Raw genomic sequence first — 19,045 nt, 5'->3', positions numbered from 1 at the left:
AAATAAAATTGGATAATCCAAGCTTATGCACATTATAATTGACTATTTTTTATTTAAGAATATTTAACTTCTCTATGCATAGACATATTTAACAATTTTACAAAATACACGACATATTGTCATATGTAAATATCAGGAAAAATTAAACCTTTTTAGTATAAAGTAAAATCAAATTAATTTTTATTTTTTTTTATATGGTGTATATACACCACTTTTTTTAACACCCTAATTACACTGGAAAATACTGAACAAAAATAATTTCAAAGTGACCATATTTTTTAATCAATGATATTTTTATTGTTAATTTTTGTAAGCACAAAATAAATACAAAAATATGTGTAAGGTCTTATATATTATGTGTGTGCAAATATGTAAATTAAATTTGTTTGAAGTTATAACGAATTCTCTATTATTTTTCCGATAATGTAGATTTCATAAATATGCCTATACACTAGTTTTTTGTACATGTTAGCAATTATATAGGACTGCACACATTTACATTTTTTTAAGCTTATATAATATTACTATTATATATACATATAAATAGTTAAGTTAAACATTTTACAAGTGATCATTTCTATGCATACATTTGTATATGTAGCTATGAATGTAAATACATAAAAATTACAAAACAATTTAAAAAATGTATAAACATATGAATGTACATTCTGTATATTATATATACATTTTTTATTTTTGTTTTTTTTTCCACATTCCTATTTTTAATTTATAAACAAACACTTTTTGCTTATTTCTCATCCTATTTATAAACAAATATCAATAGGTACAAAATGAAATATTTAATATACACATCGACATTTTTTTAGAGAGAGTATTTATAATTAACTCTTTATATTTTAATTCGTTCTATTCCTTCACCTTTTATTTTTAAATTGTGTTAATACTTCACTTATAGCATATATTATGTTTTTTTTTTCACTATAAGATATTATGTAATATCTATTACACTAAATTTACTATATAATAATTTTTACGTTATTTTATTATATACTAATTTGCTCTATTTTATTTTTCATGGTTTGCACATTTACTTACCTCCTTTATTTGAGCAAATTAATAGTGTACTATATAATACATAATATTATATACATATATATACATACATATATTATGTATTATTATGTGCATATGCATAGTACATACACAATTTTCACATTATAATATCTTTTAAGCTTTTTTCGTAAAAGTAAAAATATATTATAGCACATATCCACATTATATATTTTATATCTATAAATATTCCATTTCAATTTTTTCAAATAGTTTTGTTATTTTGTATACCCAGTTTTTTTTTCATACACACCCATAGGTATACAATGTAAAAAACATAAAAAATACGTCAATACACAAACAAATATTTATATAAAAATATATATGCATATATGACATAGTTTAGAAAAAGCAAATACATATTTTTCTCAATAGACATCGTGTATTTTTTTTTTTTTTAAGAGAAAAGATCTAGATATGTATAGTGAATTTACAAGCATGTGTGTATAGTACCTGTATAAATATATGTAAAGGTATATGGCAAATGTTTTATTTATTACACTCCGTGGTAATGTGTATATACTTAAGCAATATATAAAAGTCAAAATAATAATTTAAGCTGCATTTATTTTGTATTATATATAAACTATACATACACATTAGCACCTTTATTATAAATAAGAAAACAAAGGAATATATACATGACATATATGTATAAAGAGTCAAAGTACTTTCTATTTAAACTTTTATGCAAGTGTATATGCTTATATATAATATTTTCTTTCTTTAACATTTATATTATTTACACTATTTTAGCTACATTACATTTATATGATACACATACATACTTTCATATATATAATGTTTTTTTGAATTTTTGAACGTTTTTTTATTTTCCTATCTTATTTTTTTTTCTTTTTTTTTAAAATAAAAGATTTAAAGAATTACATTAGAATTAAATTTAACAAACCTCTTTACCATTTGCTAGTAATATATGAAATACCTTTTATTCACATTTATATGAATTTACATAAAGTCAAAGAAGAATACAATATTTTTAATTTTATGTTTGTACACAAATAGAAATATAACTATCATATGTATTATATATATATCTACATTGTCGTATATAATTATCTAAATGTATATACAAGCTGATGTTTTCATCATTACCTTTTAATTTTTCCGGGGAATATAATTTTTCTTTACTTTTTTTTTTATGAATATAAAGATATATCATATTTTTGCGTCAGTGAAAAATTAAAAAAAATGTATATATATTTTGTATGCATTTAAATACAAGTCTTATTATATATATATATATAGTGTAAGTACTAATAAATGTGTATATTATTATATACTTGTTTTTTGCATTTTTCTAATTTTGATTGAATAAAAAGCAACTATTTTCCATTTTGTCGATTTCAAATGTTTTTGTATTATATTAAATATTGATTTCGTAGTTTCGTTAGCATAATAGGTTTTATTATTTTGCATTTATGTCATTTTATAAAAAATATGTATATATTACATGTGTGTAAATAATAATAGTGTACACAAATATATAATACGTTTAGCAAATGTATCCATAGGATATATATACATACGCACACACATATATATTATGCATATATAGTAATACAGATTTTTTTTAAAATGAAGTATTCAAAAAGTTATTAAGCTTTTATTTTATTTTTTAAGTTCATAAAATTTCAAGTTACATATACCATGACACATAATATATAAGCATATATATTCATACAGATTGCACACATTTTAATAAGACATGAATAAATCTATTTATCCATATTTATATATGTATGCCCTCAATAGTTGTTATATATATATATGCAAAATTAAAAATCAAAAAAATTCTTATATTTCATTTTTTAAATAATACAATTTTTGAAATATCGAAAAAGAAATTTTTTAAATTAAAATTTGAATAACGGTTTTGTATTAATTTTTCATTGCATAAAATTAAGCCAATTTTTATATATATATGAATATTTTATAATTATATAAAAATACATTATACCTAATATCCATATATATAGATATATATACAAGTAAAATCAAACATACATATATATACACTAATTTTGTGTGCGAACACACACACACACACGCATATACATACAATACATATATATACCGCTATTTATGTCCTTATACACACATGTATAAAGCATTATTAACATAGTGTATATTTTTTAAACTGCTCTTTAACATTGTAAAATACACTTATTTGGAGTAAACATATGCATACTTACATGTAAGGATGAAAATTCAAACAGAATAGGAACATATATAATGTAACAATTAAATTTTAAGTGTACATACATATTATAAAATGGTGCGAAATAAAAATATGAACAGCAATGTGGATTTGTGTGTTAATCATGTTGACATAAACAACACTTATGTGGATATATTAAATATTCACGAAACTTTAGTAAATCATATTCAAGCAATAGCTCCTCAATTTTACAATTTAGTGGAAACAAATTTTAATTTAAAAAATGAAACAAATGAAATCATAAAAAATGTAGGTCATGACAGTAACAGTGGTAGTAGTGACAATAATAATAATAGCTACATTAACCCATGTAATAATAATTTTTCATTAAAAAAAAATATCACACATCCAATTAATAATAATGATAAAGATAATATAAATTTTTCAAACAACCCTCATATATACAATTTATATACAAATAATTATATTCCTAATTATTACAACTATAATAGTGCAACATTAAATGCGGACGAAATTTCCAACAAACATGATGAATATAATAATTATGATATTAGTGACAAAAAAATATTAATGAGCAATAATCTTTTATATAAAAAAAATAAAACAGAACAAATAATAAAATTAAAAGAACAGAATGATTGTTTTATAAATACAACATATGGTAATTATGATAGTATTAATAAACGTGTTTTAAAAAATACGAATGAACAGAAAAAACAGTTATATGAATGTTCTAATATTTGTAAAACTGCAATTAATATTGATCATGTAAATAATACAATTTATTCGAGACAGCTAACTGCTAATATAAATGATAGTAATGCTGCCAATTCAGAAAATTTTACTCAAATGCACACAAGTCAAAAAAACAAAGAATGTATTAAGAATATACAATATTCTCCATATTATTTACATATCAATGATCAAGATCAAATAATTGATAACAACATAAATGGCATTGTTTCTCTTGGTAAACAAGTTCGAAATTGTGACACTGAATATTTAAGAGGGTGTAATGTTACAAAATTTGAAAAAGAAATTAAAAATTGTGAAAATATGGAAAAATATGTTAATTGCAATAATCATAATGATTTAAGAATGGGAACACACTCAAAATTTGAGACTCAGTATTGTGCCAATTGCTCTAATTTTAAAAAAAATATGATAAAAATAAATAATATACAAAATTGCTTAAAAAATACATGCATAAGTCATAATTACATGAACAAGTCAGGTAAAAATGAAAAATATGAAAATGTTCATACATTAAATAGTGATGAAAATGGTAAGGACAATTTCGATTATGAAAATTTTTTTCCAAACAATTTGAATAATACTTATGTTGGTGGCAATCTAGAAGCCTATGGTACCAAATTATCAAGATATGATATAAACACACGTAAAGATAATAAAAAATATAATGAAATAATTAATAGTTATAATTTTTCAAAAAATGACCAACAAATATATAAACCAATTTATTATAATAATTGTGACACAAATGATGACATAGATTTTCCAAAGGATAACAACCAGTCTAATAAAACTATTCCAAATATATGTGATGAAAATATTTTATTTAATAAATTAAATAAAGATAACTATATTCAAATGGCAGAAGAAATAATAAATTATGTACATGCAGGCAAAATGCAATTTGATTTTTTAAAAAATGAAACAAACTCTAGATTATCAACTGGGGAGGAAAATAATATATATAAATTTGAATCAGATATTTTATTTGGTCATCAAAATTATAATAATATAGAAAATATGCAATGTGATAATTATTATTCAAATCATAGTTCTAAAGAGGATAATAATTCAAATGAACAAGATAGTCGAACTAATAGATATGACGATAAAAATAATAGTCAAAGTAACAATAATGATACAACAAATGGGGGAGGTATAGGAATTGGATTGAATAATAAAAACACAAGTAGCAGCAATGATGATGGGAATGATGATGATGATAAAAGTCGAGATGGTGATAAACAAAATTACAATTATCATGAAATAGATGATGAAGAAGTGGAAGATCAAAATGAAGATGACAAAAAAGATCAAGATGACGAAATAGACGATAAACAAAATGATGAGTTAAATGATAAGGGAAATAGCGCCGAGCAAATTGCTACACACACTACTATGAATAACAGTGATAATAATAACAATATTCAAACTAGTAACCATCAAGTTTACGATTCCAAAAATGGTGTGGTACCGAAAATAAATGGACAAAGGGTTGCTCCTAACGACAATAGTAACAATAATTATACGGCTTATAATAAAATTTATGCTAATGATAGCACTTTCATGGATGCACACATATATGATAGAAATGTCGACACAGATTCGGTTAACAATTTTACTGATTCAAATGTGGGAAACAACCAAGAAAATATAAATATATTAAATAAACATAATAATACTACTAATATGAGTGAAGGAAATTATTTTGGGAATGATGGAAGAACTAGCTATACCAATCGTAATAGTAGTGGTAATGTAAATTTTCCTGACCATGTTCAGAATCGTTTTTCTAAAAGTAACATAAATAATGTGCACATATTAAATGGAAATAAAAATGATAATTCATTTCGAAATATAAAAAAAAATTCAATTAATGATATAACTATGAATGTTCATAATTATAATAATGAAGTTGGTACAGATTTTCCACACAATTTTCCAGGGAAATATTCAGGCAATTATCCAAGTAATTATTCGAGCAATATTTCACAAAATTTTCCACCCAACTTTTCAAATAATGATATGCATAATACATGTGACAATATATATAATAATTATAACATAAATACAAATGACCAAAATAATAAATGTATAAATGATATTAATAAAAATTGTGTAGAATCCGATTTAATTAAATTTACAAATAATACATATGTCGATATTCATAAAATTATAAAAAATGATGATATGCTAAAAATGGAATTTACAAAAATGGAAGATTGCTTTAAAAATGTCCCACTACCAAATAAAATTTCCAGCATTGATGGAGTAAAAGTATCTGGTGATAATGCAACAGATCCTAGTCTTGATAAGATGCGAATAAATAATAAAACAAATCCCATAGTGCGTAATGGAATTAATACATATAATAATGGAGGGTCTAAGGGGAAGTCAAAAAATAATTCTAAGGATAATGATATGTCTAGAATGTATGACAACTATAAACAATTATTAACAATAGATGATACTATGATAGATGGATATAATAATCAGAATTTCGATGAATTATATTTTCTTCAAAATAATAATATTCATCCTAATGTCTTAAATAATGATATGATTAATGATAGTATAGTAAATAATAATATCGAAAAAATAATTGATATTATGAATATCAATAATGAAAATATAATAAATAAAAATATGCCATTTGAAGGAGGTGGGAATATTATTCCTTCCATTCCTGGTGGTACTGGTTTTGTTGGTTCGGCAGTAGATGTGCCCAATTCTCATTTAGCTAATGCATCTAATCAGATCATGATTAACAACAGATCAAATTGTAATTCAAGAGAAAATTTAAAGACCCCACATAACAATATTTCACAAATTTTACAACAAAATGCATATATACAAGGAAAAGATAAAAAAAGAAAAATAAATTGTATCAATGCGAATAATGAAAATCCATGTGGAATTATAAACAAAATGGATAGCATGAAAGATTGTGGAATTTTAAAAGAATTTGATGATAATAAATCTGTAAACACTAATAATGGAAATAGTACTAGATATAATAAAGATAAAAAAAAAATATATCAAAAAATGGATATAAGAATGTTAAATAAAACTGTACAAAAAAATAAAGAAATATGTACAAACTGTTATATACATTATGATCATTCAAAATCAAGTTATATATTAACATTTATTAATAGGAAACAAAAAAAGCAAAGAAAAATATTCCCTGTAGAACCAAATGAAAAAGATGAACCTTATATAATAAAAATTATAAATTATATAAATAAATTAAAAGAAGAAAATAAAATTTATGGAATCAATGCAAATGGAAATATGAAAGAAATAGAGGAAGGGAAAAATAGCTTAGAATATAACAAACAGCCACTTGTTGACTTTTCGAACAACCCTCACAGAAGCAGTATAATAAAACCTGTAATAAATAATGTTAGAATTGAAAATACTATTGATAATAATAAAAGAAATAGTATGTATGCAATTCCTGAAGGAAATAGAAATAACAATTATTTTGATGCACGAAATAGCTCAAATCTTGGTGTGTATATTAATCCAAAACAATTTCCAAATACCAAACCTATCCATAATGAACAACAATATGGAGAAGATGGAAATTTAATAATTAAAAAAAAAAATAATAATAATCCATGGATTAATAATATGAGATCAGGAAATAATTTCACTAAACAATTTGCAAAAATGCCATATATTCAACCAAATAATATGAATTATGCACACAATGATATAGCTAATATTAATAACAGAGGTAATAATTTTATAAAACCTTTAAATTATTATGATAATATTCCAGCTAGCCAAAATATGGATTATATGAATTATAATATGGTTAATAATACGTGTGCAGAAGAAAAACAGCCAATTAACATGTTTTATGATCACGACAATAGTAATAATAATAATAATGGTGGAAATGGAAACGGGTCGAAACAAGTCGATGAAAATTATGTATCAGATATAAATATTATTCATAATATGAATCCTGAAATAGCTAGCAACTTAAATGGTGGAATTAATCAAAATATGAGAATGGCCAATATAAATTATGTACCAAACATAAATGAAAATTGTAATCGTATAAATAGTGTACCCTTACATATGAATCATAACATGAATAATCATTTTCATTCAAATATGAGTGATATCAATAATAACACCTATGGTAATAATTTTTATGATAACGTTTCGTCTGATGTAAATGGAAAAAATAATATATATCCTTTTTCAAATATGAAAGGGATGAATATTATAAATGCTAATAATAATCCACACTCATCTATTTCTTCATCGGGTTGTGGAACTATTCCAGCTAATCCATCAGCTCCTAACAATTCTATTCAAAATAGCCAACACAACAATACTAACAATTTGCTAATAAACCAAAACGAAGAATATCATTCAGCTAATATTATGAATAATATGAATTATAACATGTATTCTGGAAATATGTCAAGTAATGATGATAGTGAAATGATAAAAAATTATAACAATATAATAAATGATTATCAAAGAAATATGTATAATTCAGGTAGTTATGGTGCCCCTAATAGTATGGAATCCATTTTGTCCCTTAGAGGGGGAAGTGTGCATAATAACGAGTAAAAATATGTGTGTGTGTGTGTGTGTATGTATATATATACCCATTTATAAAAATGGAATATTATAATTGTATTTACATATTTTTAGAACATTATTATGTTTTAATTTAAAAACTAAATTCCTACAATAGCTATTGAAGGAAATTTATGTATAAATTGGTAAAGATAAAGAATTCAAAAATCAAAAAATTCATATTGCTATACGTTAATCGTGTTTTAAAAACAAAACATGATATATTTTTTTTACATTCTTTTTTTTGTATATATCTATTGTATGCATACCTATTTTAACTTTCAGTAGTTGAAAAACCTACAAGGAGCAAATAATTTGCCCTGCTCTTTTTTTTAATATTATTACTATTTAAGAAGTTTACGATTTTGCACTTATATAAGTTTGACAAACGAAAAAAAAAAAAAAAGAAAAAGCGAAAAAAATAGCTATTTATTTTTTTTTGTAGCTAGCTATATGTTAATAAAAAAAAATATGAGGTAGCTAAAATGGAAAATGGTCTAATATTCATCATCACTTATGTTTAACACATTATATTTATATTTTTTCTTTTCCATAATGGGAATAACTTTTTTGGATTTAAGTAAATTTGTATCTTCTTTTGTTGTGTCATTTGTTAAAAACATTTTACATAAATCATTAACATAACTTATATATCTTTTTTCTTTATTACTTAAATAATTATGGGGTGTGCCCTCTGATAATTTTTTTTTTCTTTCTTGATATTCTTTTTCATGCTCATTTAAGTATTCACTAAATTCTTTTATTTTCGCATAATCCACATTTTCACTTATTTTAAGGTTTTTAAAATCAATGTCGATATTTATATCGGCTGCAAAAGATTAACAACAAAAATATGTATGTTTATTTTCCCAGCATTGCTATTATATGTACATGCATATGAACGGTGTGAAATAGCTAGCTCTATATAATCATCAAAGCATGAAATAAAAAGCTGTACAGGTAAATATTAATTAAATCAGTAGAATGTGTTTTATATTTTCACAAATGTACATACTCAAACAAATTGATACAAAATATGTATATATATAATTGTCTTACTAATTTTTTTTTTGAATATGTCGTAATATTTGTTTACTATCTCATTTTTTGTATCATCATCATAACATGAAAAATGAATATCCTGAATGTTGAGTGTGTTTTTAATGTCATCCTCAAACCAATCTATACTGTCATCAATTATTTTTGTATTATCTTCATTTATAGAATTTTTTAACATTGTGTTTCGCATACTAATGGCTGCATGGGTTGAAAAAAATAAAATATATATATATATATGTATGTATGTACGGTAATTGCGTCGTGATAAATGGGCATGTATATGCAAATTAGTAGATAGCATAATAAAGTGTAAGAAAGATTTACACATTTTTCTCTTTCGTATTAAAAATTAATGAAGAAAACTAACCTTTTTTTAAATTATTATTAAGTGGGTCAAAGTAATATTTGTAGAGAAAGGGATTTGAATTTTTCATATTTGTAATTATTTTGTTTGTTTTAGTTTCTAATTTTGTTGATGAAAATAAAGTATTTATAATATCAGATTCATATAAAGGGTTATCACAAAATATACAATTTTTAAATTTAATTTTGGAGCAAAATAATTTGCCACATATAAGACAGTTTGCATATATTTTATGATTTTTCCCATTACATGTACAAATTTGAATATTTTTTTTTTTTTTTTTTTGACTAATTTTATCATTATCATTATCTTTTTCTACATTCTCATTATCAATAAGTTCAATAATTTCTTTTAACGAATATGGATTTTCTTTTCTATTAAAAAAAGAGAAATAATCTGTTTCTTTTTTTTCTTCTGTTTGTTTACTAATTGTCTTGTTATGTTCATCTTCCTTTGGTTTTGTTTCATCTGTACTATTTTTTACATTTTTGTTATGTAGCTTATCAAAAAATAATTTTTTGTCTGCTTCCGTTTCATTTAGATTTGTTTTATTTTGTATTTTTTCTCCTTTCGAAATGTTTACATGTTCGATATTTGTATTATAATTTTTTTGTTTATCTTTCTTTTTACTATTGATTCCTTTAGATATTTTCTCGTCATTTTCATTCCCTTTGTCATGACGTGGTTGCCCATCATATTTTTTAAAAATGGATTCTATCGAGTTGTGTATAGATTTATTTTTTAGTTCAGTGCATGTGCCGTCATTATTTCCGCCCCCACTTTTTACATCACCAACTTTTTGAACCTGGCAATTTTCTACTGCATTTGATATAACAAACTTGCTTTTTGAATCGACTAGATCTTGTGTAAACTTTTTAATATGATTTATTGTTATTTTATTATTTTTATTACTTTCAAAAAAAGATTCATTCAATAAATATATGGAACTATATAAATCATATTTTGTACTGTTTAATATTGATATGATATATTTCAATTCTAAATCTTCACTTTTTAAATTAAAATATTTTATAATTTTATTTCGCAAATAGTTTGCGTATTTTTCATTTTGTTCATTTTCATTCATCGTTTTTTAGTTGTCAAATAAGTTGAACTTATATTTTTTACCTCATCATTTGCCTTCCCTTTATATATGTATAATAATATGACTACAAAACAAATGTAGCTTCAAACTTATTTCTAAATATGAATGCTAAGCTATATGAAGTTGTAATAGCATATAAACTTATCTTTCAATACTGTAAGAAGTACCAATTATCTATCCACGCCTAAATAAGATACATTTTCAAACATTCTCAATCTAGGCTATTTAAAACTTTTAAAACTATACAAATATTATTACATTTTTTTTTTATTTAAAAAAAATGATAATATTTTGTGATTATATGTATATACAATATTTTTTATTTGCATTATATATATATATACATATCACGACTTAGCAACAGGGCCAAGTGTGGAAAAAAAAAAATAAAATAATAATATTTAAAATTACAAAATATTTTTTTAAAGATAAGGTTAAAAAATATATTTTTTGTTTGTAACATTTTTAGGCACAAAAAATGTATAAAATAAAATGAAAATACGAAAATTTTTATGAAAAATGATAAAATTTCAAATATTATAACTCCCATGTTATACTAAAAAGGTGTGATATAGCAAACATAAATAATTTAAAAAAAAAATTTTACAAAATTAATAAAATAGTAAGAGTTAGATACATCAATTGAAGGTATTGTTTTTTTTGAAATCCAAAAAATGTAGTATACATAATACATATAATGTGAAATATGCTGTAGTTTCTTCCTCAAAGTGATATTTGTCTATGTGGTTCTAGTCTTTAGTTTGTGTATATGTAACATTTTTGTAGTTCGGCATGTTGACTACCCCTTGAGAAGGAGGGAAAACCAGCCATTGTAGTTTTTCTTTTTCGTATTGAAGCATAAGGTATTTTTCAAACTTGTGATTGAATTCATTATATATGCATTTTTGTCACTATTTTTATGGTGATGTAAATAATTAAGGATATGTAAATCATAGGTATGTAATAAATGGGTAAACTCTAAATAGGATGTATCTTTGTCTATATTATGTATACTTTCTTTTTTATTTTTAATATATTTTTCAATATTTTTAATTTTTTCATTTAAATATTTTGTTTTATCTTCTATATTTATTATATCTGAATAAAATATTTCTTTTGCTAGATTTAAAGTATCTTTAACTTTTTCAGTAGCTAAATAGTTATTACTATATGATAGTAAAATTAAAACATCATGTTCTTTCATATTATTATAAACAAGCTCTATATTTTTACTTAGATTATTTAATATATCATTTGTTTCAACTCTTGTTGGGATATCAAACAGTTTTTCATTATCTTCAATATTAAAAGATTTATTATTCGAATCTTTTATACAATTATAAATTTTATTATTGCATAAGTTTTCATATTCTCTTAATATGACTATATAATTTTTTATTTTATTTTCATTTTTTATATTATTTACAAGATTTTCTATACATTCTTCATCATTTTCACATCGACAATAAAAACAATTTCGTAATGTATGTTTTGAAATCTTTTCTTCAATATATTTATTTTTAGAGTCATATATACACATACTTTTATCATATTTTCGATTTACATCCTTTTCACAAATCATATTGCTTGTCATATTTACATAATTATTTCTATCCATAAATAAAGGGAGGGGGTGGAACCCGAAATGGAAATCGGTGTTGTCGAACTCACTAATCTGAAGTGGTGAGAAGGGGAAGTAAATGTAGACGTTAAGAAAAGCAGATTAAGAAAAGCACATTATGAGAAGCATATTGTCATACAACACAATTTAAAGAGAAAGATGGGCTTACCTTTTTCAGGGCGAGGAACATACTTATTCGCGCATCGTCGATCGAGTTATGTCCATTTTCTCTTGCCATAGTAATGTTTAAATATTTTTTTGAAAGATTAAATAGAGATGGCTTTAAAAAGCCATAATTATTATTAGAATATATAACTGATGTGTCAACAATATAATCATGTTTGATTTTTAATGCATGTAAATCATTTTCTAAAGAATGACCAACAAGTATTGATTTATTATTAAATATATTTTTAAGTTCTTTTTGTACATCTGATAATTTTGTATGAACACCTTTTAATGTGTTTTCATTTATTCCTGAATATAATGTTAAATAATTTGTTATTTTATTATCAGGCATAACATATGAATCATATACTATATTCATATATGCATCGACTATTGTAACTTTTGTAAGTTCTCTATGTGCTCCTGATGTTTCACACATTTCACAATCTATACTAAAAATATTATCTAAATCAAATTCAAAATTGTTTATATCACAATTTTCATTTGATTCGGTTTTAAGAGCAGGTTCTATTTTATTTTCTTGATTCTCTGCATCTATAATATTGTCATCTACAGTTTCATCATTCTCTTTATCACGTACAATATCTGTATCCTCTCCATTGTACTTTAAATTCTTTGAGTTGTCATCAGCACTTTGCTCTGTTTCGCCATTTTGCTGGTTCACTTTTTCGTTTGAATCTGCTTCTTGTTTAGATGCTTCATTTAGTACGGTAGAAGAAGATACCTTTATGAGTTTCTCTAATATGTTAGCATACATTTCTATATGTTCATTAGTAAAGGTTTTTTTTTGTACATGATTAGTGTTAGAAGTAGTGTCATATGTAGTATTGGTATTTGAGGCAAGTGCATCTGCTGAATTGGGTTCATCGTTTTGTTCAGTGTTAGCATTGCATACCGAATTGGCAGTGGAGAGTAAATAATTTTTTATGTTAGAAATTTGTTTTTGCTTTTTTTGATATTCAATATGATCGAAATTAATATAATCTACAGAGTCTGAATTGGGGTATCTATTTAAAAACATTTGTTCTTTTGTTAATAAGAAATCTTTTATATTAAATTTCATATTATTGTCTGATCTATCATTATTTTTTAATATTGGTATGCTTAACATTTTAGTAATAAGATTACTATAGGTACTTTTTACACAATTTTCTTCAGACTGAATTTTTCTAAAGTTATTATTTTTTTGTAATTTACTAAAAACATTATCTGTTGTTATATCTCTTATATATGTACAAGATAAATTAGGTATAACCATAATTATTAAATTTGTTATATTTTCATTATTTTTTATTTGAAATATATTATTTTTTAAAATATGTTTATTTATTCTTAAGTTTATTATAAAATTTTGAATATCTTTAAGTAAAATATTTCGATTTCCATAAAATGATACTTGAAGTTTTGTACTATCTCCTTCTTTTCCATTCATTTCTTCTTCATCTATTTTTCTTTTTACATTTTTTGAATCTCCTGTGTTTTTATTCCCATTGTGTCCATGCTTTGAGAACTTTCTTTTTTTTTTCATTATAAAAAAGGTAGAAAAAAAAAGTGAAATAAATAAACAAAATGTATGTATATTTTCTATAGTCTGTTTTTATCTATGTCCATAAATAGGTTATTCACCTTTCAGTCACAACCTTTTAAATATGTATATTTTATATGCATATATTGTGTATCCTCCTCATGTTATTCTCATTTTTTTATGCCACTATTTTATATCGCTTAATTTGTAATTTTCAAAACTCGTTGTCATATGTATGGCCCTTTAAACAAGTCCAAACTTCACAATTTATCATGTATCAATAAAAAAAAAACATAAATATACAAAATAAACAAAGTAAAAAATATAGGCTTGATAAATTATTTACATTGTTCTTCGTAAAAACAATTTGTATTCTTTAAGTACTTTGACAAGATGTTATAAAAACATGTACAACAAATACAATATGACATATACTTAAGTTACATACATATTTTATGAGGAACGCAAAATGATGAGTCACTATACATACCTATGCATACAAATAAAACTGTGAATAAAAAAAAAATATTAAATTGAAAAGCCAATTAAACAAATAAATATTACAATTATTTTTAAATAAATATATATATACATGGGATCCAAAAAATTATAATAACAAAAATAAATAACTAACCAATCGAAAAAACAAAATGAGAATGATAATAAAATTATACAGCTAAATTTCACTACTCGGGGAGGTACTAATAAAATATATGCACAATTATCCCCGCTATATAAAATAAAAAAAATCAAAATTAAAAAAGTATAAATAAAACAAATATTTTAATAAAACCATATTAAATAGTAAAAATTGTTATAATAATGTGAAAAGAAAAGTTTATGAATTTTAAATAACTTATCATGTAACATTGGAAAATGTTTTTTATACAAAATTAATGAATATTTAAAATTCTTTGTTTGTTCTGTTAATTTATAAGTTGGTGGAAAAAAATTACAAAAAAATATATATCATTTAAAACAATATAAGAAAAGAAAACCATTTTAATTATGTGAAAGTATAGACGATATTTATTTAGTGAAAGGGTTTGTAGGAAATTGCCTCAAAAAAATAATCGACTACTAACCCGTGTCACTATTCATGAGAAAAGGCCATACATAACAACATGGTTGTAACTGTTTTATAATTTTTTTCAAATTTATAAACGTTCGTAATGCTTTAAAAAAAAACGAAAAAGTTGGTCGGGTTTATAGCAATTGCTATTTAAAATAAAAAAATGTTCCACACATTGAGACAAAAAAGTTTTACATTAAAAAAAAATGAAAAAAATACAATCTTTTGCTGAAAACACAATCTGTGCTCATTCAACGTTAGTTCCTAAATAACTTTTAATTCGATGTATTAAATTTTGTTGATCCATTTTGGCAAACTCTTGTTGCTCATCATATGTAGCATGTTCTATCGGATAGTTTGGGAGATAAATATTTTTAACAAGCAAATTATGTTTTGATATATAATTTTTTTCGATTAAATAATTATTAAAGTGTGTGTAAAAACCACCTAATGTATTATCTTCATATGTAATTAAATAATCATGTTTATTTTTATTTATTACATAGTCTATAATATTTGTATCCATCGGATTTAAAAATATCATATCAACAATTGAAAAAGAAAATTGTTCAGAAAAAACTGGATCTTTTTCTATTTCTTTTATCGCATTTACAATATTATATAACATACTTCCCATATTAAATATACAGACTAATTTTTTACCTTCTTTTTGTTTTTTATCTGGATTATTCATTTGAATTATTTGCGATTTACCAAAGTAATTATTTCGAGCATATTCTGGGTCTCCAATTTTTTCAATTTCTTCCATCTCTTTCATAATATCCATATTTAAATAATTTTTCATGTAACTATCACTTAATGTGTTAACTTTAGGTAGGCGAATATATATAGAACCTTCTTTTCTATTTATAGAACAATACTTTAAAGCTTTTTTTAAAGATATAGAATTACTTGGTGATATAATAGTAGAATTATTTAAAACTCCTAAGTAAGATAAATCATATATACCTTGATGTGTAGCTCCATCTTCACCAACTAAACCACTTCTATTAATAATAATATTTAATGGAATTTTTTGTAAATTTAAATCATGTATAATCTGATCATATGCTCTTTGCATAAATGTTGAATATATATGTAAATGTATATTTAAATTTTTATTCATACTCATAGCAGCTGAAAATGTAACTGCATGCTGTTCAGCTATTCCTACATCATAAACATTTTTTGGATAATCTTTACTAATGTCTAATAATCCTGATCCTCCTAACATTGCTGGAGATATAAATATAATATTTTTATTTTTTTCTAAATATTTTAACATTTCTTTTGTATATACATTTATATATGTTTCGTTTGAAAATATTTCATCATCATTTATTGTAGTATCTTCTTTTTTAGATTCTTCATTTATGCTATTACTATTTTCATCATGAGAATTGTCTAATTCTTCTAAACTAAATTTGAAAATTTCATTTTTTTTTATTGAATGCATAATAGTTATTGGACTTTTTGAATTTATATAATCACTAGATTTTTTTGTCAAAATGTGAAGTACAGTTGATTTTTGTAGACCCTTATTTTTTATATCCTCTAAAATTTTTATAAGTTTCTCCACATTATTTCCATCAATAGGTCCTATATAATCATAATTCATATTCGTAAAAATGTTTTGGTTTTTACCTGACTCGTTCATATTATTTTCTTGACTGTTTTGGCTAGCTTCGCTTAAATTTTTATCTCCATTTTTTTTGACAAAATCGTAAAGATGGTCTGAAATAGCACCTATTGGTCTATTCCCAGATATGCACATCCCGTTTGTAGGTAGTGAAACTTGTCTGTTGTCATTATAAATTATTAAAACTTTTGAATTTAAAAAGGATATATAATTTAAGGCTTCTAAAGCCATTCCACCAGTTAATCCACCATCTCCAATAATAGAAATATGGAATTTATTTGTTGTATCATCACGGTCATAACTATCTTCATTTTTTAATGTATCATTTTTATTAGATTGTGAGACTTGCCAATTTGCTTCGTAAATACCTTGTATTGCACTCAAGGCTGTTGAGCTATGACCTGCACCAAATTTATCATATACACTTTCAAAAATATTTAAAAAACCACTAATTCCATTTTTTTGTCTTAACGATAAAAATAATAATTTTCTTCCAGTTAAAATTTTATGTATATAAGTTTGATGCCCTATATCATACACAATTTCATCTAAAGGTGGATTAAAAATATATAACAAAGATAGTTGTAATTCTAATAAACTAAGACCTGCCGAGAAATGTCCTCCTGTTATATTTACTAAAAAAAAATGAAACATTTTTAACTCATGTGATAATAATGGCAAATACTTATTCTTTAAATTTTTTAAATCCATAGGATTATTAATTATTTTTAATAATGGTAAATAATTAAGAATAGTTAACATTCTTTTTATATTTTTTTTGCTATAATATTTTTTATTTATAGTATTTATTAATACTCCATTATTTGTAAATTCTTCTTCGATTTTTTTTTCAAACTCTTCATCATTATATTTATCCATATCAAAAATTATACTTTTTTTTACATTTTTTAAAAAATATTTCTGTTCATAATTTTTAGGAATATCTCTTTTAACATATAGATTTATTATTTCGTTGTAAATTTCTTCTCCATATTTATTTTTATACATGTCTACATCAATGTATTTATTTATTTGATCAAAATATGCATCCAAATTATTTCCATTATTGTTTTCATAATTCATATTTTTATCTTCGTTTGAAAATGTGGTACCATAATTTGCATTATCTCCTAACGAATGAATTGAGTAATTTTTTTTTTCTGAATTAAATATTTTGGGGTACACATTATTTACATAATTTCCTTGAGTGTACATTAATCTACGATTAAATAAATAATTTAGACCTTCTTGTTTATTCTGTTTTTTTTGTAAATTAAAATAAGGTGAATTTGAAGAATTTATAAATAACAATTTTGATCTGTTTTTATATGTTTTGCCTTTTTCATTATTGTTTGTAACATGCTGTTTTCCATTTTGTTTATATAGACAATGATTGAAATTGTCAGTTCCATTATAATATATGTGTGATTCGCTAGACCCTTCGAGCCTTTTATTTGGGCTTAAATTTTTATATGACAGTATTTTGAAAAAACGGGGTAATATATTTTTAAAACGGCCACATAAATTCCCTTCCCCTCCACTAAAATTATATACATTCATTGAATTCATATGTTTGTTGCATTTTTTTATATTTGAATATACAAATGGGTTATTTATATATATTATCATGAGTGCTACTACACATAGCACATAAAAAAATGAAATTGTATAGAGCATGATGATGGCTTGACATCGTATGGAAAAGAGAGAAAAATATATGGCTTAATCAACCAACTAAACAAATTTATTTAAAAAATTTACATTTTTATTATTTAATTTATATATATAATATTTTCATAAATATTATTATTATTATATCACAACAAATTGCTCGTTAATGCA

General features: G+C 23.2%; 4 protein-coding genes across 4 annotated transcripts; 1 reads left to right on the top strand and 3 right to left on the bottom strand.

Annotated features, from left to right (window-relative positions):
* Positions 1-3,364: 3,364 nt before the first annotated feature.
* PVVCY_1305400 (conserved Plasmodium protein, unknown function) lies at positions 3,365-8,620 on the top strand (the record flags this gene model as incomplete). Its single annotated transcript, XM_008624217.1, has 1 exon — positions 3,365-8,620. The coding sequence occupies one exon, from the start codon at positions 3,365-3,367 to the stop codon at positions 8,618-8,620; it is 5,256 nt and encodes a 1,751-aa protein (XP_008622439.1).
* Positions 8,621-9,126: 506 nt separating this feature from the next.
* On the bottom strand, positions 9,127-11,139 carry PVVCY_1305390 (conserved Plasmodium protein, unknown function; the record flags this gene model as incomplete). The annotated part of the gene is made up of 3 exons (XM_008624216.1): positions 9,127-9,458; positions 9,689-9,886; positions 10,056-11,139. The coding sequence occupies 3 exons, from the start codon at positions 11,137-11,139 to the stop codon at positions 9,127-9,129; spliced, it is 1,614 nt and encodes a 537-aa protein (XP_008622438.1).
* An 817-nt stretch (positions 11,140-11,956) lies between these two features.
* On the bottom strand, positions 11,957-14,495 carry PVVCY_1305380 (exoribonuclease, putative; the record flags this gene model as incomplete). Its single annotated transcript, XM_008624215.1, has 2 exons — positions 11,957-12,832; positions 12,948-14,495. The coding sequence occupies 2 exons, from the start codon at positions 14,493-14,495 to the stop codon at positions 11,957-11,959; spliced, it is 2,424 nt and encodes an 807-aa protein (XP_008622437.1).
* Positions 14,496-15,811: 1,316 nt separating this feature from the next.
* Positions 15,812-18,832, bottom strand: PVVCY_1305370 (1-deoxy-D-xylulose 5-phosphate synthase, putative; the record flags this gene model as incomplete). The annotated part of the gene is made up of 1 exon (XM_008624214.2): positions 15,812-18,832. One exon carries the CDS (start codon positions 18,830-18,832, stop codon positions 15,812-15,814), a length of 3,021 nt encoding a protein of 1,006 aa, XP_008622436.2.
* Between the last annotated feature and the right edge of the window lie 213 nt (positions 18,833-19,045).

The sequence above is a fragment of the Plasmodium vinckei genome (assembly GCF_900681995.1).
Source record: "Plasmodium vinckei vinckei genome assembly, chromosome: PVVCY_13".
Classification (NCBI taxonomy): Eukaryota; Apicomplexa; class Aconoidasida; order Haemosporida; family Plasmodiidae; genus Plasmodium; species Plasmodium vinckei.
This window is presented reverse-complemented; position numbering and strand designations above follow the sequence as displayed.